Raw genomic sequence first — 24,216 nt, 5'->3', positions numbered from 1 at the left:
TCTTTGTTCCATTTAACTGTAAATTATTGCATTAAACATTTGTAGCCTATTTACGCATTTGGTGGATGTAGACTATGGTCTTCAATAGTCACAATACATTGGCTTTCAGTGTTGTAGTTATAAAACAAATATTTGGCCTGGACATATTCCAATAATATAATACATTATATTAGACTTACATTAGACTTTTTGAAAATGAGCAATTAAAGCAAACGACATCTTAAGGTGATAAACTTCTTTTCAGTCATTATAAAAAAGGCATGTCTGCCTAAAGCATGCCATATTTGTAGATATCATACCATAATCAGAAATCGACCAAAGTATAAAGTCAGCACCTTCTGTTTTCTAGTTTTGGCGATCCAAGGGTGCGGGATGAACTACTGGAAACACGTGAGCTTTGGAGGAGGCACCACGAGCGCTAAGAGGCGGGAACAGCGGTAGGTAATGGGAGAGGCACGCGCCCTATAAGAGCAGGATGAATCCTGGTGAGCGTCACACAGACACAGCAGGCAGGCGGGAGGAGAGCTGATGTTCACCAAGGATGGAGATCTGAAAGTGGTTGTTTTCGGTCCTTTCTTCTTCTTCTTCTTTTTTTTTTTAGCCAAAGCACCATTTCTTAGAAGCTTTATTTTCACAGCACACTAAGGGACGAGTACAAGTTCGATATCGCACTCGTCTGTCGTTTTTCTATGACAAACTGGTAATAACTCATGGCAAAAACTGAAACGTTCAGCACCCGAGTCGAGGACAGCTCTAGTCTAATCCTGTCTCATCAACACTAAAAATATCACTAGGGCGACCGGGTGCCTATGAACAAATTCGGTGTGCTTGTTTAAGTAACTATTTTCAGACACCATAAAGCGACAACCGCCAATGTAACGCTGTCTCGCAACCTGGGGAGAAGTCTAGAGATCCGGGGAGGGAGGAATCCGCGAATGACTGTGCTCTCAATATGTACCAGGGACACTTACAGGTAAGAATGACTGTTAGCAACTCTTCACCTCCACTCTGCGACTGGATATGTAAACAATGCCCTACACCAGGAAGCTATCATGACGCATACAGTATACATAGAGTTGTATTCAATGGCGAAAAACGGAATTATGCTAAAATGATTTATGTTTACTAAGGGTGACAAAGTAGCCCGTACATTCCTGAGCCTACCCATCTCCAAGTTAGTTATTCAAATTTTTATCTAATTCAAAAAGTTGTTCAAATTTCCTCTTGGTATGTCTCGAATATGTTTTATTTATTGGCAATATGAAAGCATTAGGCATTTCACATTAGCATAGGGAATAGTCCCTTAAAGATTCATGCTTTTGAAAGAAAAATGCAATGATGAACATTGAATTGCTGATCTAAATGATGCTGTGTGGTCATTTTTTTGTATGGTATTTCAAACTGTTTTCTGATTCATTTGTTCTATACTGGGTTTCTCTTTTGTGTGCATGAATGTGCATGAATGTTCTTCTTTGTGAATCTTCTGCATCTTTGTCCTGACCAAAAGTCAGAGAATTAAACAGCCTACTATTGGATTTAGTATTTGAACTGCCTTCACCCTAGCAAGTAACACTAATTTTTACAAAAGTAGAGGGGTAAAATGGAGTTTATTATATCTTTATCTATATAACCAAATTAATTCTGGAAAACCTTGAAAAGAACAGAGTCAATTCAAAGCAAATGCAAATATTGTCTTTAATAGGAATGCGTGAGAAGTGGTGACGTTGGTCAATTGACCTCAAACACGAAAGGTGACAAATTCCCAAACCGTGTTTTTTCATTAACATTATTAACGTCTTTATTACTTCAGGTTGAACTCACCTTTCTTCTTTTTGATGATAAGTCACAATACAAACCATAGCTATTCCAAACAACATTTCCAAAGTTAACAAAAGTATAACAAATTAAAAACCTTGCAAGGCAAGAAAATGCAAACCTTGCATGTTACATAGTTATAAGTATACCAACACATTGTTTCCTTCACTACCTATACCGAGGCTAGTAGTCAGACACTCAACCCTTCTATCCGTATTATGCAACGAAAACAAGTTCTGAGTCAGATATCTCAGGAGAATTAAAAACACAGGATGAATAGTTAATGCATTAACTAGCTAGCATCATTGAGAATGCATGAAAAGATCTGGACAACAGTTGTGTCAGTGGTACCTGAGACTCAGGTTTTTGTCAATTAAATGCATAGTGCCTTAACACAAAGCCATCCTTTCAACAGAAATAATAGCCATTTGAAACACAGCTTTCTCATTATCCATTCGTTTCTCTAATATGAACATTACAAATTCTGGTGTCATGTTTGGTCTCCTCCATATTTCATTTCATTCCTTAGCAGTTCCGCTACAATGACCCTACATGGAACATGTTTATTATCATCTATCTGTAAACGAATTGTTCCTCTACGAGATTATCAAAGGTACAAACGATCCCTTCGACGCATTCTTATGATCCTAATGGGGCAGTGGAAGCCACCAGCATAACCACAGCTGATGAGCTCCAGTGCACCCCAGTCCTGCATAAATGACACATTAGTCTTCAGTCACTTTCTCTAGTCGAAGCCTTGAGCCGTGTGAGTGTGTGCGTGCGTGCATGTGTGCTTGCGTGTGTGTTTGAATCTATATATGTTCCTCTTTGTGTGTGTCAGTATATTTAATATGATTCGCTTAAAACATGTGTAATTTGTCATATTTAACATAAAGACATCTAAAGGAAACATATTATTGACTTTGCTCTTTAGTTTATCATGTAAAACAAAAGCTTATACGAGCACACACACACAGAACAAAGAGAAGAAGAGAACAAAAACAATTGTAGTCACGAACTGTATGAGTTGCAGTTTCATTTTCCAGCCATGCTAACACACAACCACACAACAATCTGTCACCAAAAGGGAGTTTCAACCATCTTAACTTTATTAAAAAACAAGAGGATGCCATTGTGAAGAGCCTTTAACAATGATATTCCTCTAATAGTCAGCAGTTTTTTGTCACCATGGACAGGATGCAGGAAGACTTTCTCTTGCAGAAGGAAGCCAGACAAGAACCCCCCTTATTGTTCTGCAACAATTTTTTCCACATTGGAGTTTTTCCACATTACCTCTGCTCCAATACCTTGGACAGTATGTGTTTACCTCACTTTCAGTATCCCAGCCTATAAAAGGGTATAATTACACACTTCCATAAATAACCCCTATTTACATAATCACTGGTTTGTTCCAAAATTTGTTGCCATTCAGTGGGACAATATTGGCCGGGATCAGATATCCTTGCGTGAGATAAATGTCACTGTGATCAAATCCCTGTTGGCTTGCGCAGCGTTTAGTGGCTGCCTTGGTAACATCAGAACCTGGCAGGAGCAGCGCTGGTTGGCAGCCCTCCAGTTCGACCGTCCCAAACAGTGTGGCTAACATGGGAATGAAAGGCACGCTGCCTTACCTGTGTGTTCATGCTCGAGGCAGCTGTGGAGTCAGGGCTTTCAATTTGCATCGAATATAAAAAGCAGCAGGTGCGTGCGCCCGCAAACTATTACCATTTTCAAACTAATTCAATAATAACAGTTTGTTTAATTTGATTATGTGATATGCAGTGCATATAAGGACATGTTGGGTAAAATTCAGTAGGACCCCAAAACATTGATTTGTGTATTTTCTGTCATTGATTTATTGTTATGCCTCGAGGCAAATCGCAAATCTTGTGAATATTCTTTCTTTAGCAGTGTAGCTTATCGGTCACATTTCACTGTTGCACTATTGCTGTACCGTCGTGTTTATATTTCTTTAAATTGCAAAACACGTGACCCACTGACATTACAAATTACATTGGTGATTGGTTATCTACAGCTTACCTCAGCTTTTACAATAGCTGATTTACACAGAATCCAATTACAAGAGTGCTTGTGTTGTGTGTTTTGAATGATGTCTAAGCATAATGGAAGTGATGCTCCGAGGCCTGTGGATGTTTGCTCTGCGGAACACAACATTATGATTACATAAGATGATTAACATATTCCAAGGGCCCTAGGGAAGAGGCTATCAGTGTTAGGATCTAGCATGCAATCCTATCACCATGCCGGTAGTTAACTCTCGTTCCAGGCTCCTGATCCGATCATTAAACACATGATTATTGCATAAGTTCAGTTGACTGTAAAATGGAATGGATGGAAAATGTTTTCCACACACTAATTATCATGAATTAGTCGCTGGTCTTTCACTGCTCAAAATGACCCCCGTTGTCAGGTATATTGTTTGCTAATATATTTCTACTGTTGCCATGCTTTGGGTTTTTATTTGAGCTGCTAAGAGCCCAAAATAAGTTCCCCTCTGAGGTACCATGTTTCTGAAAACCCAATACAACACAATTCTTTTCTCCCAAATATACGTTTGTCACACAACATTAAATAAATCAAGGTTAAAATAGTTGAAAATGGAACAATTGCTCAGCAAGGGGGTTTGCTGAATTTTTCCAGAATATTAGTTCCACTAACAAACACCCAAAAACCAAACAGCTTCCGACATCAATGAATGACTGAAGCCGTAGGGCTGCCAGTGTTGTGGTCCTCTAAGGGCCTATGGACCTGAAAGGGTCTGAGGGACTAATACCCCAGTTGGCTCCCCTTCAATAGCAGTTCAATAATGCAATGCACCTTTTCTACAGGGCTTTCATTGAGACCTCTCCCACAGCCAGCAAGGTGGTCAGCTTCAGGAATTAAACAGTAGGTGGGGTGGGGGTCAGGAGGTGGCCCCTGGACGGGTCCTTTTTTGAAGCATGCCCTATTTAACCACGGTCTTGATTAAAAGCGATTTAATTGGCCTGCCTATTTCAGGAGCCGGGATAATGAGCAGATTCAGCTTGAATCCAGCTGGAGCAGAAAAAGCTATCTCTCTCTCTCTGTCTTTCTCTCTGTCGCTCCCTCTCTCTCTCTCTGTCTCTCTGTCTCTCTCTCTTTCTCTCTCTCTCTCTCTCTCTCTCTCTCTCTCTCTCTCTCTCTCTGTCCCTCTCCCTCCCTGATTGTAGAAGGGTGGTAAGCACACACCTATTCATCTGAAGCTCGTCTGAAGTCGACCAGCCTAAAGTATTCATTGTTCTTGTAACGCACCGCCATGCATGTGTAACCTGCTAAGGGGACGGATTGACCCCTACAGCACAGTGCAGGAGAGACCTTCACAATGAAGAAGAATTAATAAGTAATAACTGATGGTTATTTCATCCTCTGGGGATTTTAGTGTGTGTGTGTGGTCTCATGGTTTCTACTTTTAGATCATGAATGTAAGGAAGCAAGGATCTTTCAGCAAAAGGAGGCGAATATTTGAACAAGAGGAGAAGGAACTCATATTATAAGACTGTATTTCACCAGGGAAACCCTTTTTTCAATGCTGCCCTGAGTGCATACAAGAACCATACCAAAGTTCAAATAAGTCACAGCATTACATGTAAGAATACATATATAAATACATTAAGAAGAGATGCATTGAAAACATATATGAAAGCTGGTTCTTGCCCTCTCTTTTAGCTCTGATTTCAGTCAAGATTATTTATTGAAGAACCATGCAGAGAAACAGTACACTGTTGACAGAATACTAAATGCGTAAAATAAAGAAAGCAGGGGTAATTAATCGGGACGCTGCTGTGGCCCAGATGGGACAAACTATAGTATAACTTTAGGGGGCACCACATGCTTAGTCGTTTTGGAGGTGTATCTTGTATTCTCTTGATAGTTTGATGTGTTGTGGTGTATTGATCCTCTTGGAAAGTGATGGAGAGCAACGGAAGCTAACTAGCGGGTGCTCTTCTAACCCCAGACCAGCGGCGGTCGATCATTGTGTTGACAGGCGTCGGTGTTCTCATCTGAATGACATGATGCATGCATGTCTCAAGAGGAGGCTAGTACATGGAGTAAGATGTGTCACACGTTAGAGGGTGCGTGTGAGCATCTGTGTTTGTGTTAGATAGAGAAACATAGGGGAGAGAAATAGAGATGAAGAGAGAGGTAGAGAGAGCCTGTGTGTGTGTGTGTGTGTGTGTGTGTGTGTGTGTGTGTGTGTGTGTGCGCGTGTGCATGCGTGCACGTTTGCAGGTGGGCCTGCTACCTTACAGCACATGAAGGGCTGCCGCTGGTTGCTTTATGTGTTTGAAGTGTCTCTGTGATTAAAATGAGATGCCGCCAGGTATATGCTTCTGAAACAAGGTCACTGCCCAACGTCAATGCGGACCCAGCAAGGTGCTGCTATGGCTAGCAAGCTTCAATATTCTCCACTATCCAAAAACTCCCATACTTCAGAACGCAAGCCTCATTCCGCAGTCTCAACACGAACTCGACTTAAATACTAACCACCTGTCTAACGATATCAAAGTTTGCCATCTACAAAGACCATACAAAGACCACGACCATCGTCTGGCTGCCCCAGATTTGACCCTTGGACCATAGCCTGCTCGTTTTTGAAATGCATAATCAGTCTTTTGGTTTTTGATTTCTCAAACAACGAATTGCAGACTGCCTTTGGGGATCTTGTTGTCCATTATCCACAGCTAAACTAAACATTATCGTTTTGTGTACCCGAGCAGTGGGAAATGGCCTGTTAACACCTTTCATTCTGAGAACGGGAAGCTTGCTGTTCCATTCATTAGTCATAGGTGCGTCATAGAAAATAAATGACTGTTCTGCTGCAAGTCATGTGATTGCAATAATCATGGGGTGTCAATTAAACTGAGCTTGCATACGCTTGGATAATCACGGCACCATGACATGACGGTGTGCTTCAGGTTTGATGTTACGACTCGATGAGAAAGTGATAACCTCCTGATCCACTTGACACAGCCCTCTAAGCAGTTATGGAGCCAGGAAACCATATGGATCAAGTCACATAATGTTTTTCCTCTTCTCTTATTTGTCAATTCGCCTGACAAGCAAACAGAGGTAGCCACAGAAACACCAGAGTGAGCTGTGCTTCCGATGTCACTATACTACATTTTAAAGTATGTATTACAGTGTGTGATTTGAGAGATTGCGGCTTGCGCAACAAGAGGGCCATTTCGAAGTGCACTTCAATCAGTGCCCTATCTGACCAAATTATGTCTGCCTTGTTTAGAAGCAGCTTTTCTTGCCTATTTGTTGTCTGCTTTGCTATTCTTAGCTGAGTGAAAATATATTCAATATGCGTAAGCGGCTGGCATTAAACTCTACATGCACAATTCTTGCCAAGGTTGTTTTTTTGATCATCTAATACAAAAAATGGTCAAATATGGAGTTCCTGTATTTTCATTTTAGGCATGTTATTTTAATATTTTTATGTAAAGGCCGATATCGTCAGCATCATTATCAGATGTTTGTATCTGATCCCTCCCTCCATTACTGCTCCCCTACGTGGGTTGTGGGGAAGTTCTCTCGTCTCCTGTGGAGGGACGGGGGACCTACTGTTTGTTAGACTGCTATCCTCCAGCCACTATTCCCTCGAGCTACTGTACAGAGACACATTTCTCTTCCAACTAAACTAGGGCACAGACGCACGATATTTCCTGCAGGGAGCAGCCAGCTGAGCAGAAGAATGGTACTCCATCCATCTCCTCTGCACAACCATTCATAACAGTCCTCTTGCAAGCGGGAATTAATTTGTCCCAGCGCCGGCAACATCAGAAGCCCTCTCTCATCCTGCCTCTCAACACAGGTCTGGGGTTCTACGGTGAACTCATCTTACACGATGAATCACCAGAGGAATTTAAAATGTAATTTAAAAGTGTGATAATAAACTGCAGAATCACAATGGGCAGATATTAAATTTGTGTCCTCTTACATTAACACATGAGATACAGTGGAATAGAAAAATGCAATGCACAGCGGTTTGTTTGGTTGTGTATTGCTTGATGCTGCAGGCTTGTCGATTACAACATCGTATTTATTACATTTTATTTATAGGCCGGTGTTCAAAGAACAGCTCGGAACCATGAAGCGCCATTGATTTCTAATGCTACCTTCCTCAGACTTTTAGCCAAGCTAAATTAAGTCTGCTTTTAATATCTCGGTATTAAACCCCATATTGTCCTTTACTGTACAATTAATGTGTATTAGAATGTATTAGCCATTGTGATTCTTGAACCATTAGCTACCTGGAGGAATAGAACCTAGAGTAAATGCAATTTCCCTGTCACATTTAAACCATATCCAACCAGCCAAACCACACATATAGAACATACTGGACCAAGTCTGGTACTTTCAATACAGTAGCACCCATTAGTTTGGAGAGCAGAATTTATTTTCAATATGATAAGATGTTGAAATCAGAAGCTGTTATAAATCTTCCCCCCATACTTATTTCAAAAAGCATGTTGGCAACACACACCAATAATTGGTCTCTCAAAAGCCCATTTATTTTGCGGCTTTAGCAGAAATAGGACACTTAGATTAATGATGAATGAACGAATGCTAACAAGTACTGAGTATGGTGTAAAATATAACCAAGTAGCACTTTCGAGTACTATGGTCATCAAAACTGCTGTGTACAACAAACCATACTAATCTAGATGTTGGCGGTTATTTAGCAAGCATTATCCATTTTCCAATTTCCAAAAAGCTTCTCGGTACCAAGGCAATTCAAAATTGAGAATCCGGAAAAGATAAGTGTGTACATATTTAAAGACTGTCAACAATTCCCATTGCTACACACAAGCTAATCCTACTGTCACTCTTACTCTTCTACTAGTTGACATGCAGAGGCATACTGTAGAGATATACTGCAGATAGGATATATCCAGAGGGGATCTGGCTGTCCAGATGGGCACGATGAAGAGTTCAAGGAGAAGCCAGCAGAGAGGTCCTGGGGCAGGAGGCTCTAGTTAGTGGAGCAGGAACACCAGGGGTACTATCTCTGGCCAACCCATTAGCTCTGGGTGATTTAAAGTTATAGCAGAGTGTGTGTGTGTGTGTGTGTGTGTGTGTGTGTGTGTGTCTGTGAGCGGTGGTGTGCTTGTGTGTGTCTGTGTGTGTGTTGGAGTGCTTGTATGTGTGTGTGTGTGTGTGTGTGTGTATGTGTGTGTGCGTCCTTCCCGATAGGCTTCTCCATGCCACATGCATGTGTGTGGTTGTCCATGCATGTGTCCCATATATGAACAGGCTCCAGGACTACACACTGGTTCCCTATAGGTGATCAGGTCCAAGCCTTCTGTAGATGTGTGGCTTAAGGTAAGGTGGGTTAATCTTAATGACAGGGGCGTCTGTCAGGCAGCGTGCCAGAGGACAGGTCAAGCGGCCCCTGCTCCCTGACCACCCTGTCATCGCTGCTTGGCAGGGGCAGTCCCCTATGGATCAAGAGAGCTTCACACTGTGAGGATCTGAATAGCTGAAGCATATCAAAGAGGTTGTGATTATAAAAGAAAATGCACAGAAAAGCCACAGCATGGTTCCCTAAAAGGGACAGCCGTATCCGAACTTAGAATCACGTGATTAGGCAAATGAGGGCGATACAGAGAACGCTGTAGCAATACTCGCAACAAACAAATATAGGCCGATTTACTCGCCGACTCTGGTGAGTTGCGTTGGAATTGTCTGATTGAATAACACAAAACAACAGACAAACACAAACATGCTCTACATAGTGTGTATGTTTGTGTGTATGCATTAATAACATTGCATATGTATTGTGGCTGTAAACCGTAAATGGCTGTATCTGATTCTTTATGAATTTCAGATTAAATTGGATTTAATATAGGCCTTCAGAGATGTCCAATATTATTGCTGATTGCCAGTATTCTGCTTATGCCAAATAAACAGTGAAGCCTTTTGAAAATAAAGGAGATAGGTACATCATTAGCGTGAATAAAAGTTAACTTTATTCATGATTTGATGTTTATCTGGGATCTTAGGATTTGGGTAGTCAAGCGGTAAGGAAGTAAGACATAAATAAGCTTTGAATAGAAATACACATACAGTAGCCAAGTAGAAGAGATGAGTCTGTTTCTCTTCAGAAAGTGCCCATTCACTTCCACTTCCATTGGTTAATCATGTTTCTCTTTAATTTAATAACATTCAATCCATTAGGGTCGGTCATGATGTACTTGTGAGTGTTAATGTGTGACTGCTTTCGCAAGGAAAGACAAGACAATGGGAGTAGGTTTCACCTCCGTTAATGCCAGAAACCGTTGCTATTTTGTGCTTTGTAGCTCAATTTGATATCATGGTTGGTGTGTGTGTGCATGTCTTTTGTTTGCCATTCATGTGGGGGTGTTTTTAATCATTTTGCCTTTGCAAAAAAAGTGATTTTGTTAAAAGTTATTATCACAAACTTTTGGCTCATGGTCTCAGGCTGTAGGCATTGCGATGCATGCTGATGGCTCAGCAAACGTCCTAGAAGTTATTTTGCCGAATACTCCCATGACACAGAAATGTTTGAGTTTTGAATAAAGTGCAGGTCTGTTGTGAGTGCTACAAATCCAAGCTCCAGTACACCCCTGTGTAAGAGGAACAAGACAACAGTTTTGGCCCGTTGCATCTCACAAAAGGGCACAGAAGATTGCTTCTGTGCTGTGAAAAAGGTGGCAGTTCAATGGTTGCTAATCTGTGCGTGAAGGTGAGGGTGTTAATGTGGTCCACTGTGTTTGGATATTTAGAGATTCCCACCTTTTTAAATAAGTTGTGCTTTCTTCGTGATGTGCTTTCTTGCAAATAAGTTTAAATAATAAATAAGTTATTAGTGAACACATTCTTGAAATATACTCTGAATGCTCCTTCAACACATCATTCACCACCATGTGAGTAAATGTGTACACGGAACAATGAGGAAATAACATTTGCGATGCTCGATTTTTTAACATTTAAAAATCATATGTATATTTCATGGCTGGGGGAAACAGGTCAAAAATCCGGGAAGTCTGACTGCTGGTTATGACTGCAGAGCGTTTGTTCCCAAAGGTATTTTCAGGTTAGTTCATCCAGCGTTGAAACATTAGGTTAGGATCATCTGTCCTGTTTTGTCAGTCGTTGAATGAGCTCTTGAGGGATAATTCTGGTGTGTAGCACTCACAGCATCCAAGACAGCCAGAGTGAAGTATACGATAGTTTCCCTGGGATTGGCCGTGACACTGAATAAACATGAACATCCATCCAAAGTCTAGAGAAGAGATCCTGCATAATTGCTAGGACAACATTTGCGTTCAGGAAGCATTTAAACAAGGCTGTACCAAATAGATAAATTCCAAGTGACTGTTCAATTGACTATACTATTTATTTTTTATGTAAGAACACAGTATTAATGTATGAGGACACAGTTACAGTGTGTGTTACGTACCTTCTAACAGCATGCTTTACAACCACTTAAATTTAGTGCCATCAAGAACCTAACAGGATTTAATTCCAAAATGGACTGATACCTTTGATCTCTAACAGCATGTAACTCTGCAGTGGTCTCTAGACTGCTCTGAAAAATCTCAGTCAAATCATGTCCATGATAAACAATACCTATTACCGTCAGGAAATGATGTGAAATAGACCTTCACATCATTGGAGTTTCCTCCACCTGCTCCCTTTCCTTGTCTTACCCCCACCCTGTCTCACAAATGCTAGCATGTCAATTAAAGTCAAGCCCCAAGCTAAAATATACCTCATGCCAGTTAGACAGGCTTCATCTAGAAAGGTCAGCCAGTGCCACAGCTATCCCAAAGACTGGGGAAATCAAAAGTGTATCTTGGCTTGTCGTTTTTTCTTTGAACGAGAGGGAGAAAGTCAGGGATCGTTCACGCGGGGGACAATTATTTTTGTCAAAATTGTCCATATTTAATGTATCCATACATCCTGCTGAAGTTATTAACACCCTGCTCACAAGCTTCCTGCTGGGGAATTAAAGCTTATTTTTATCATACATTTCTAATTTAATGGCCGGCTGTTGTCTACAAAATATATTGTGAAGATTGAGTCGAGGCATCCTCCCTTGTCTCTTTTTCTTGGCAGGACACCTTTAAGAAAAAATGAATACCTTCAATAAAATGTGTGATTTAAAATAGAACTGTCTCCTCTTCTGAAAATATTGAAATAGACGTAAATGTATTTTAAAAAGGCACATGAATAGACAAGCTATTTATCCTCTCAAAATATTTAAAAACACCTGATTGTCTAGGAGACACTTTCATGTTGGCTGGTGTTAGCCCATAGTCCCTCCATTAGAATAAAAGTCTGCGGCTCACAGATGCCTGTGTAATCAGTGCAGCTGCTGCCGCTCATATCTGATCTAGTTTGAAGAGCCGGAGAATCAAGACCCACCAGTGAAGAGCTGCAATGAAGATGGTGTGTCTGCATGATGTAAGCCGCTTTTTACGTGCCCTTCATCAAAAACAACTACTTGAATAATTTAAGTAAAAGGGGTAGTGAACCCGTTGTGGTTTAAACTGTCTGATATTACTTACATGATTTTCAACAGATAAATTTATGCTCAACAATCTAAGTGTTGGGAGGCCAAATTGCCGTGAGCTTGCCGTAGCAAGTGAAGGAGTAACCACAACATGAGATCTAGAAGCGTTGTGTGTGTCAAAGTTACATTATGGATTGCGGTGAGGATTGGCCGTAGATTATAGCTGGTTAGCAATCTTCCAAATCAGATTGAATAAGATCTTCCCACTGTAGCCACAGCATTCAGGACTGAACCATATAAAAGGTAATCAACACCTCCAAAGTCCCCCAACTGTCAATATACAAAATGCCTTCATCATCTCTGCGTGAATAGGCACATTTCTTCTGTCAGGGAGGGAGGGAAAACCAAAGAGTTCCTCCCCAGAGAAAGTTTCATTGGCTCTTCAGGTTGAAGTGGTGGGATGTTACACTCCCTCACCCTGCTGTAGCTGCAGATCAGAGTTCTCCGTGGCACTCCACCACCATTAATTCAGAACCAGAGGACGTCCCCTATCACACTGTACTCTGCTCCACCCCTGCTTAACAGCCGGTTGGTCTGCCTCCTCTCCAGCAGAGACAGAGTGGTTAAAGACCCTTCCTGGCAGTGCTTTGAGGAGAACAAGTGAGAGTACAGAGTGAGTCTTGACTGCAACACACGTAGCTGAGTGATCCACACGTGATCTCTTCTCCGCTTTGTTTTCTAGAGACTTAAATGAAGACTTAACAACTGGGCATGAAGTGAATGAAGGTAAATGGTGAAATGCAGTTGTTGACATTAATTACCAACAACAAGGTGTAAATGTTGTATGAGAGCAACGGGAGTGACTACAATAAGGAGTAGGATCAAATGAAGAGAAAGCATTACTAATTGCTCTGTATCTGTGTGAGAAAGAGAGAGGATAAGGCAGAAGAGAGACAAGTGGAGCATTCTGGGCTCAAATAAGAACATGCCACTACCAAACACAATCAGTGAATAGGGGACTATCCCAGAGGAAGAATGCTCAGTGTTTGCCCGCATTAAAATGAAACAGCCTGTTTGTGATTTAAAAATAGATCCCTTCGAATTGGCCTTGCACCAGAGCCATTGTGAAATCCGAGACACACCGATCGATTGCCAGGCGGGAGGCACACTCCTGTGCTGGACCTGCAAATGGCAGTTGGGGAAGGAGAAGCCTCGGAATTCCAGCTCAGGCTCTGTTTGTCGATAAAAAAACATCCAACAGCGTTTCGAGTCGGTGCAAGCACCTGATTTCAGTTATTAGCAAGAAACCCCCCTTTGTTATGTCGTATGGACGGGGGGTCCCTATTTCCATACGCTTGGACCCTACGGATCGGATGTACTGTATAAACACATTCCTGAATAATCAGGCATAGGGGAGCAGGGGCGGATATGGTATATTTCAGGGACGAGGGCAAGATGTAATAGATGAGCCTAATTACATGTTGGCTATTACTAATGGGCCTGCCAAGCTACCTAATTCCTTGTCAGACAGCGAATACAAACTGGCTTTATCTCGCTGTTGTGCAATCGGCAGCAATTGTTTGTATTGTTCTGCGTTTCTGTTTTGTTGGCTTGAGACTAATGAAGGTTTTGCATAAAAAGAACGTAAAATAGGGTCTCGGTAAGGAATCAGTTGGTATCTCCCCTAGCACAGCTGCTCTGCATGAATAGACCCAGTCCAGCCCTAATCTGTTACTGAGATGGAGGGGAGGCTTAGAGCGAGAGGGGACATATCGGGACATCAGCCCTCCTCTTATAAAAGACATAGAGAGGGGGGTATTGCCATTGATTGGACTTGGTGACAGTGTTCCACGGCTTATTAAAGGTAACTTTCCTTCGGAAGGATGGTATTTGGCAACACAAATGCCTTACGGAAGAGGAGATTGCAGAATGTCAAATTAGATCAAAACCGCGGGTCGAACCAAAATAACATCGGCAGGGGCGAAGAAATTGATTCATTGCGTAATCACAAACATAATGGCAATATGCAGCATTTTCAGATTTAAAAATGGGATAAGATGCATGATTCATGAATTGTTTACATAATGTATGTATATGGAGCATAATGACGCTGCATATGTGTCATGTCGAGGATGGCTCCCCACTGTGTTGGAAATATAATGAGCGATAAGTAGGTGTCGCGCCCTTCCCAACACCACCTCTACTACCACTTATCTCTGCCTTGCGACTCACTGCCACTCACATGCAGCGTTCATACACACACACACACACATACACGCACACACATACACACACGCACGCACACACGCATGCACACACACACACATACACACACTCTATCTATCTATTCACACCACAAAGCAGGTCATTATGTGCCATTGAAAAGCACTCTCATATTCTCAGAAGACCTCTTTCAAAGCCAAACAGCTGGAAAAGAATCCCTGCTCCACCTTCTCCTCCACCTTCTCCTCTTGTTCCTCCTCCCACAATAAAAAAACGGAAAACAGTTTGAAGTCATGTTAGAGTGAGTTGGTGAGGTATCACGGTGTTGTTCAAAAACATTTGAAGGATTTTTCGGTTTTACACCAAAAGTAATAAAAGAAAGCTCATTTGGGAACTTTTAAATAAGCAGTTCAGCTCACTGCATGTTAAACAGCCAATGTCTGACCTCAGTGTTCATCTGAATGCTTTTAAAACTTTGGCAGACACAAATGTAACCCTAAGTGCATCATGATCTTATAATATACTTTCAAATATTAAATATAGATGGCTTCTGCCAGTCTGTGAAGCTTAACCGGTCAAAACTCCATAACATGTGCATTATCTGCTTAATGGCCGCCCTGTGAATAAGACAGTTGCTTCATTTAGATACAATGCAGGCCAATTTTCCAATAAAGCAGGCTAACTGTGCCCAGGCTGCAAATATGTAATTAATTTATATAAAGACTTATATGAGGATGTCTTCATTCCTTGCATTGTCAAGCTATTTGATAATGTATTTAGTTAATTATCTGGTTTGTTATGTATTTATTAAGTTGGTTATTTTTGTTTTATATTTTGAATAGGAAATTGAATAAACAGAAGATACAGAGATGGTTATTTTTGTCTAAAGATTTGTCTAATGGCTTAGGGTCCAAAATCAACTGATCAACTTCTGGAGAGCCTTCCTAGAAGGGCCCTGAAAGAATAATTAAGGGTCTCTTTTTGTAAACCTACTACTACATCAAAAAAATGTATTCTCAATAACAGCATATGGAGGTATTACTGCTGGACCCCTGCCACTGGACTGGCAGGGGAGCATGGCAAATTGGAACCATAATATAATTTTGATGGATTTGGTTAATAGTTATGGTTATATGGTTCTTTTATGGTGATAAAAAGTGAGCTAGCTTCCGAGAATATTACTGTATGAATGTTCATTTTTGCCCGGTAAAAATACCGCTTATTGAGTCAATTTCGGTTATAACTACACAACGTTCTTTACACCCTATCCTTCCCAATGCCTCTCAAAAACAGTTGAATAACTGTTGAATCAGAAACTAGCCTCCTCAAGCATCAAAATACAATTTTAGATACAATTTACTATTGAAAAAAACATTTATCTAAGTCAGTTCAAATCAAAGCACATATATTATACCACACAGAAACATCTAAATAGATTCCCCTGCGCTTCCCTACATTGTTGTGTTAGTTTCTTAATCAGTCTCCACATAATTGCCAACCAAGAGGATGGGCCGTTTGCTGATGCCAACGGTTAATGCTAACTCCATCACTCTTGCTCCCCTGGCCCCACCCCTTCTGCTGCTGTGTTTTCCACTGCTGTAATTGGCTGAAGTCACTCAAGGCATCACAAGGACCTGGCTGGACGACCTGATTACTGATTGTTTTTGATGTGGTGTGTGTGTGTATGTTTTCTTGTGTGTGTGTGTATGTGTGTGTGTGTGTGTGTGTGTGTGTGTGTGTGTGTGTGTGTGTGTGTGTGTGTGTGTATGTGTGTGTGTGTGTGTGTGTGTGTGTGTGTGTGTTTGTGTGTGGCCTTGTCTGTTGGAATAATGGCACCATCAGCCGGTCAGTCGAATCAACTATTATTCTGTCAAAAGGAGAACATGCAGCCTTCTCGAGCGCTCTCTCTATCTATCCCTCTCTAACTCTGTCTGCCTTCCCCCTTTGCTCTCCATTTATCTATGTGTGTGTCTCTTTCTCTCACACTCTCTCTCTAGCTCTTCCTACTCTATCTTCCAGATACTGTAGACACCTCATTCTGAGAAGACAAATCAACCAGACTGGATAGAATTTGCACGTGGTAACAAAAATCGCAGCCCTCTCGAAATGTGGATGTACCATTAGGGCTGATGGACGAGCATAGTGATACACCCAGAGACAGATACTCCCGTATACATACAGGCCACAAGAAACACAAATCAAAGCAGTTAGGGCAAGGCCCAACAAACTCCCCTTCAACTTCATGTAGGTAGAGCTGTCTACAAAAAGCACCAAGATAAGCAAATCCACCAGAGAAGAAAAGGGTGCCAGCCACCTGGAACTAGGACACTGTGAGGTAGAGTGAGGGAGAGAACAAGAGAACAAGAGCGAGAGAGAGCGGGAGAGAGAAGGGGGGTCTCCAGTGAGAAGGTAATGCCCTTTCTGAGGCAGCCACCACTAATCAGGGTACTGTAGCGCCTTACTGCTGGGTGCTGAGCAGAGCAGAGCCGGTTTCTCTCGTCATCATCATTAGTACTGCAGCCTCGGCAGAACACAGAGCCACAGCTGGGCCTGCCCTAATGAGATACACCCGTTCCCTATTTATTTATTTCATTTTAGCACATGGACCCCATTTCCTCCTTTCCCTTCGTGTACCTTTTGTTTCATAATGGACAGTTAATGGAGTGGGCTAGTTAGGGTTGGCCGCGGGATTGAGAGACGGTCTCTCCAATGCCAGGAGGTGATAAGCTTGATCAAAGGGGGCAGGAGCAGGGAAAAGAGCAGGAAAAAGGGGTTAGTTCAGAGTCAGGCACTGTGGTTGTATCTCTCTCTCTCCCCCTCTCATCCTCTCACCCTCTCTCTCCCTCTCCCTCTCCCTCTCCCTCTCCCTCTCCCTCTCCCTCTCCCTCTCCCTCTCCTCTCTCTCTCTCTCTCTCTCTCTCTCTCTCTCTCTCTCTCTCTCTCTCTCTCTCTCTCTCTCTCTCTCTCTCTCTCTCTCCCTCTCATCTCTTTTGTGTGTGTGTGTCTCTCTCTCCATCTCTCTCTCTCTCCATCTCTTCTGTGTGTCCCTCTGTCCTCATCTATTTTGCGGTCTCACACATTGTCAGGTGTATGTGAGGCTGAGGATCTAAATTTGACGCAGCAGGGTTTCTGGGAGTTGAGCTGCTGAGCTGCACATGGGTTATAAACATATCATAATAAAATCCAGATATATACGAGAGATTGAATGAGCCAATAAAATGCAGCTGCAGGAGGGTGGGGGGTGTTTCAAAGTCAGGGGAGATTTATTGTCACTGTTGTGCTCCGAAGTCTGTTGTTGAGGACAAGGGCACTGACGCTCTGCCGCAGGCCGACATAGACATGCACCGTGTCACATCTCGTTGGAAGCATTGCTTTGGTTTGTCGAAAATAATTTGAAGTTGTAGGTGTTAATATATAACCCATCTCTGGATCAATCAATTCACAGGGTTAGATTCTCTCCAAATCCATTCGATGTTCGGATAACTTGTGCTTGAAGACTTGATGGTCCTTGTAGAGATCCTGTCTGGTCCTGTCCAGTTCACCTGGTAGTGTTCACTCTGTTGACTGAACCACGGGGGGGGGGTTTAAGGAATAGTGAGAGAAAACGTTTTGTTTCCCTTCCAGCTCGCCATAGGGTAGGTGACATAAATGTTAATGAAATCAAATATGAATAGTATCTGCAGGTCCCCCCTGATGCAACAAGTAACCAGTTATTCTTCCGCTTGTGTGATCCAACTCAACTCCCTCAGTGAAGGAAAACAAAAACAGAGAGAATGCCCTGTATTTACACTCTGATACGGTTTATTGCAAACTCATGTGCACTCTAAAGGGTAGAATCCAGTGGGGGTCAGTACAGTCAAGAGTTGAGGGTAAAAAAAGTCTCGCTGGAAATGTACCTTATTTAAATCGATGAAACACAAGGGAAATAGTGAGCTATTTTAAAGTTTCTGAAAAGATAAAGACGCCTGAATCTCCTGGAAACGTATGAATGAATGCCTCGTCTGCTTCCAGGCTTGTCAACATTAATATTAAAATGAGGCCCGGATGTGTGGAGAAATGCCAGCTCTGTAGAACCTTCCTCTGGTTAGAAAATGGTTCCATAATCCAAATTAGACTCCACAGATTCAAATAATAATTTCATGGACTATTTTCTCTCTCTTTTATTTTTTTAAATTATTCATAAAAAGGCAATGTCATACAACATTCATCAGCTTATTTTGTATGCACATAACACAATTAAAAAAACACAATGAATAAATAAAACAATTTACAAACTCATGTACTCTGCATTCAATGAATCTCTTCATTGTGTGTCACCGTGCATAACCGTTGGCTATCAAAGCTCTCCTTTGTCTCTTGTGTTATTTTATAAAAAAAACAAGCAACTATAACCTTTATGGTACAACTCTGCAAGATATAAATGTTTGAACAAAAATCGGTATGCTACTACCCAGCAGCAGAATGAACCAAACAGACGGCTTTACTCGCCTGCATACATCTTCACTAGCCGGCTCAGGGCCGCTCAAATTACTCTTCTACCTTTCTCGCCCGTCCTTGTTGCTGTCATAACTACCAACCCCCCCCCTATCCCGAGACTGCCACCAATGCACCTCCTCTTCCTCACCGGCATGATTGATATGTGGGGAAGAGGACGGCATTTTATATAAAGGCTGCTGAGTTCCAAGTACATCCCAGTTTCTCCGCTCAAGTGATTTAGGGAGTCCCAGCAAGTAATCAATCTTTACTTACCCCCCCCCCCCCCCCCTTGCTTCACTCAGGTGAACAAAAGTCAAAACAAAGCCTATTATTTTGCTGCCACGGTGGCTGATAGCAAAGGAGAGAAGATAAGACTCCTCCCCAGGGAGAGGGAAGGAAGGGTTGAAGTCAGGGAAGCCTTGAGAGGGAGATAGCCACGATGCTCAAGATTAGCTATTAGTGGGGGAAATGCACTGTGAGAAGATCTGTTTCGGGTTGATTGCCTCTATGGATAGCAAATACGATTTTAGACCGCTCCAGGCTGATTTCTGACCAATCAGGCCATATCAATCATGATTGGGTAATCCATCTTGCCTGTCAATCTCAGGTGGGTAGAATTCTCTGACTTCTCATTTGTTGAAAAAACATAGCGAGAGAGGCCACGTTTTTCCTGGTTCTTTCCTTGCAAATTCATGCTTTCCTGAACCCTTTTAAACTTTCTGTCTACACAACTCTCAAATATTTCGTACAGCAGCATTAAGTCTTGTACCTACAGCACCTTTAAATCAGCAGGAGAGAACAATTGGGTTGTGAGATAGCATGAATAAACATTTGTATATGTAAAGAAAATCTAAAATACGCATGCCTATACATGCCTTATATCTTTAATTTAATTATGAGTATGTTAATGTGGTAATTCATGTACTTTTGTTACCCAATATTTGGTGGGTTCTTATTGGGACCCAAGTATCTTCACAGGGAGTCATGTCATGAAATGTTTTGGGAACCTCTGGTCGATATGTTATCCAATCCTAGTCCTGGACACTGAATATCTAACCAAAATCTCATTGGCCGTTGTAATTAGAGATCCTTTTGACGACAGCTAAAGTATTGATGTTATTAAACCTTATTTGTCTATAGGGAAAGATAATTACTGCAACTTTGCTGAGTGGCATTACATCTTAAGAGGGACCCTGAATGACTTCATATTCATGCGTAGCTGACAGTCTAATTAAAAAAAATGTCCCCTCAACAAGGCTGCAACCTCAGCTACACCTAAGGGTTGTTTTTTTGGTTTCCATTCACCAACGGAAACATAATAATAAAAAAGATTGTTTATGTTATATATACCTTCAGTCTTGAATTCCAGTAAGGCAACTTCTAATTTGCTGATGATACCTCTGTCATATCACTCAAAGGGAGGCGATGGGGAGACTACCTCTACCTTGTAGATTCTCAGGAAAAGCATACATTGTACTCCGGCTTCAATATTCATGAGCCAAAAACATTAGACCTGGTGTAGAATACTAAATCCCCCTTGGGCTGGGTCATGTCTGCATAGCGACGTCAAAATTGACATACTTTCAAGATGCTCCGTGTCATTACTCTTTCATGAAGTGTGCCAGCGGTGTTCTGTGTTCATGGTTAAACCAACAGGTTTCTGTCCACAAGGGTCTCGGAGAGATTGACAGCAGTGGATGGCAGATTCCATAGTGTGCTGGAGCGATTCTGCAGTCCTTGAATCAGTGAGCTTGCTTGTCCATGCCGCCGCGTCGTGGGGTTCAATTTGCAGCTGTCAACAACCTATCGCAGCATTCGGTTGTACGTGTAATCTGAAGTCCCATAAACAGAGCTTTAAGACCGTGTTATTCTTCAAGTTGCAGGGTTACAGGGTATGTTATGTTCAAAATAGAGGTTAAATAAAAAATTTGTGAAAGGGTTGAAATTGAAATGAAATGAAATTTCATGAAAATTTTGATGAATGAAATTTTGTTTTACCAAAACAATAGAAGATTTAGTTTATAGCAAATTAAAATGCTTGTCATTAAGGAGCAGGTAGGAAATAGTCTTCCTGGTTGAGGCTGGATACATTGGAAATCAACCCCAGTTTCTTTCGTTTGGGAATCTAAACACTCTAGCCTGGCAGCCCACTAGTATCTAAACTATCCTGCTCCCAGTAGACTCTCCCATACTGGGACACATACTCCAAAGGCATGAGTTACCTTTGCAGATCTCATCATTCCCGCTCCCATTCAATGCTTTTGCATTGAATGGGATGCAAGTCTTTCACACTTGAAGAGGGTCTCCCTCGGTGCCACTAGGGAGGTTATGAAAGACCAAATGAGCTCAACGCTCTCGGTCTATTAGTTCTGGAGAGTCCGTGAGAAAACCATGGAAATTCCCCTGGTTGCTGATTCAATGCCATGCGTTACAAATCCTAGTCTTTTTTCTGCATTGTCAGCCGATAGGGGGATCAAAGTCCTGCTTTGATCCCTGCCGTGGTTTTCGTTTGAGTGTTTATCTCTGCACATGCATGTGTCCAGCTTGTGTGTAAAATACAGCAATGTTTTGTTGAAAGAGTGCGCATCACAGTTTGAAAGAACCTAGTTTGTATTAGCTTAAACTTGGTGTAATGTTATGATGATGGTTAAAGTATCAAACACAACATGACCAGCAGATGCCTCGCATGTTGAGTTCAGATTGTGTAAAGAGTCTTTAGGTGAGCTTCAGAAGAGTGTGCAACATTTTGTATGATGACTCATGATGAATTATTTACAGCAAGATAGATAAATATGAGCCATTTTCATTTAAATCACAGGGCGAGTGATAAGACAGGTAGAAATGATAAAGCTGTCACCCGTGTCATCATGGCTTGTGCTCCTGACTAATGGAGATGGTGTTATGATTCTGAAAGGGGATTTTTATGAGAATTAAATTAATTTATCATAATTTAGTGCAGTGACATAGCATTAATTCAGGGAGCATGAGGGGTGAGTATAAAGGCTGGAATCATTCATTTAAATTCCTGTGCGTGTTACTGAGTTTCTTGGCGGACTTACCATACCATTTTATTTGAAGCAGGACAAAGAAACCCCGATGGCCTATGTACAATTTAATTTATGGCTTTTATTAGGGATAAAGAAAATAGGCAATGTTTTGGAAAAAAAGAAGGCAAGATTGTTGTGAATAATTAAAACATGTTTATCAAACATTTCCTGAACCTATCATTATGCTACACTGTAATCTATTCTTTGACTTAATTGCTGAAGAAGTAAAAACCAAAGTGGACTTATTAAAATGAATCATTCATGTTTGTGTCAACGTTATGGCCAAGATTTGAATATGAATGCATAAAAATGCCAGGAATATGCATATTCAAGAATTTTCTTAAAATGTTTGTGTATTTCAGTAATGTTTATATGGAGGTAATGTTAAAGCACCTAGACATGTGTCCCCTTTGAACAGGGCCCCTAATGGAGCTCCAGTATGAGGGTTATTTGATCTAACAGTGCGGCTATGATCCTGACCTTGTTCTTTCATGTTCAGCAATGAAGACAGATGATACATGTATCGATGTTCCTCTGCAACATTACATTTTTTTACACTATTCTCCTTCTTCTGTTTTTTTTACAGTTATTTTGACAAGGATCAGTCCTTTCCCCCAAAATAAGAAAAAAATACAACTAATCGTAATAATAATACAATAATAGGTTATAAATATTGTTTTAAAATAATGAATGCAGCAAATGAGATGCAAGGTAAGAGGGTGTGCTGTGTTATTCCATAGCTAGATGCATTTCTATATACATAAAGAACCAAACGTGTACAGCTTAAGCAAGCCAATGGCTGGAATCACAAAGAACAGAAATTATACTGTAGACAGTGTGGAAATGAATGTCAGAACTGCACTTTGTTTGGTTTCTAGATACTACAGATTAAAGCTAGGGTAGGCAATGAATGGGGGGGAAGCTTCAAACTCCTCTGCAACGCCTCTAGATCTAATTAAGTAGACTTAATTCTCAAACGCAATGACGCCAAATAGATGCTGGCCTAAAAGTGTACATTTCCATCAATGCTTGTGTTTCCTAAGGATTTGTTCTTCATGGGAAGGCTGTGCTAGTATGTTTGCCAATAGATCAGCATAGGCAAGGCAAGGTAACTTTATTTTTACAGCACTTTTCATACACAAGGCAGACTCAAAGGGCTTCACATAGAAACACTGTCATAAAATAAAATAATTGTTAATAATAATGCTGCAAATCAGTCTCGTTAGTCAGCTAAGATCAGTGTTTATTGTGTGAACCTGGGAATGACCTGGGAGATACTCAAGTCTTTGTACCAAAATGTAGGCTGTTGGTCGTATTCACCTGGCCATTTTGGTTCCAAACACTAGCTGAGGGCATTCAGGTCCAGCCCCTAGTCAGTGGGGGCCGCTTTCTGAATAATGCCTTTTTTCGCCACTCCATCTTACTTCCTATTATTTGGAATGCCTGTTCCCATAAAGTGTGCAGTCCTCTCTCTGTTGGTTCATTGTGGATTACTGAAATACTCAGTTGATCAATGCTAGAGCTAAAGCAGCTATATGTTTCAAATGACCTGTTGCTAAATCATAAAATGACCATGATATATCATCAGAGAATAGGGGGGCATGCTAGGTCAAAATACTGGCTTCTTCGACAACACCGCTACTGCCAGTATGTTCCCCTTTAAAATTACCATTGCGGGTCGGAGTTCTGTTTTGCTTTGACCTGTGTGTTATGATTCACCATTCTCCATTCTTCAACCGTGGGTTGCCAGATATTAACCAAATTGGCAAACAAACACAACGTGCTGCAGCCATGGAAGCCGGCAAGTCCACTGGATCATCTGAGATTGTACTAGATTCTATCTGACCTAAAAGCCTCATCCCTTTCAAAAAAGCCCCATGACTAGAGCCGGGCTAAACAGGGTTAAATCTTTGAGTTGCATTTGAAAGATGGAAACAGCTTAGCCCAGAAGAGTTTCGAGACGGATGCCTCCTGAGGTGGTTTATAATTTATAAACAATAAATACATTTCAAATGTATTCATTAGCTTATCAACACAGGACTTGTCCTTGTATATTCTGTTTGGCTCGTTTTTTTGTGCTCGTGTTTGTTTAGTGTTCTCAACCTGGCAACCTGCATAAGCTTCGGGTCT

At 41.4% G+C, this 24,216-nt stretch overlaps 1 protein-coding gene across 1 annotated transcript in view; it reads left to right on the top strand.

Moving 5' to 3' along the window:
• Positions 1-952: 952 nt before the first annotated feature.
• The window catches only part of pex5la (peroxisomal biogenesis factor 5-like a), a gene marked incomplete at both ends in the record, with an annotated part of 61,615 nt that continues 38,351 nt past the window's right edge, over positions 953-24,216 (top strand). Inside the window, one exon of the mRNA XM_079739989.1 lies at positions 953-973. Coding sequence (XP_079596115.1) covers positions 953-973 — 21 coding nt within the window. The remainder of the gene's footprint in view (positions 974-24,216) is intronic.

Source organism: Pollachius pollachius (genome assembly GCF_949987615.1).
Source record: "Pollachius pollachius genome assembly, chromosome: 7".
In the NCBI taxonomy this organism is placed as follows: Eukaryota; Metazoa; Chordata; class Actinopteri; order Gadiformes; family Gadidae; genus Pollachius; species Pollachius pollachius.
The sequence above is the reverse complement of the archived record's forward strand: the minus strand, read 5'-3'. Positions and strand labels throughout refer to the sequence as shown.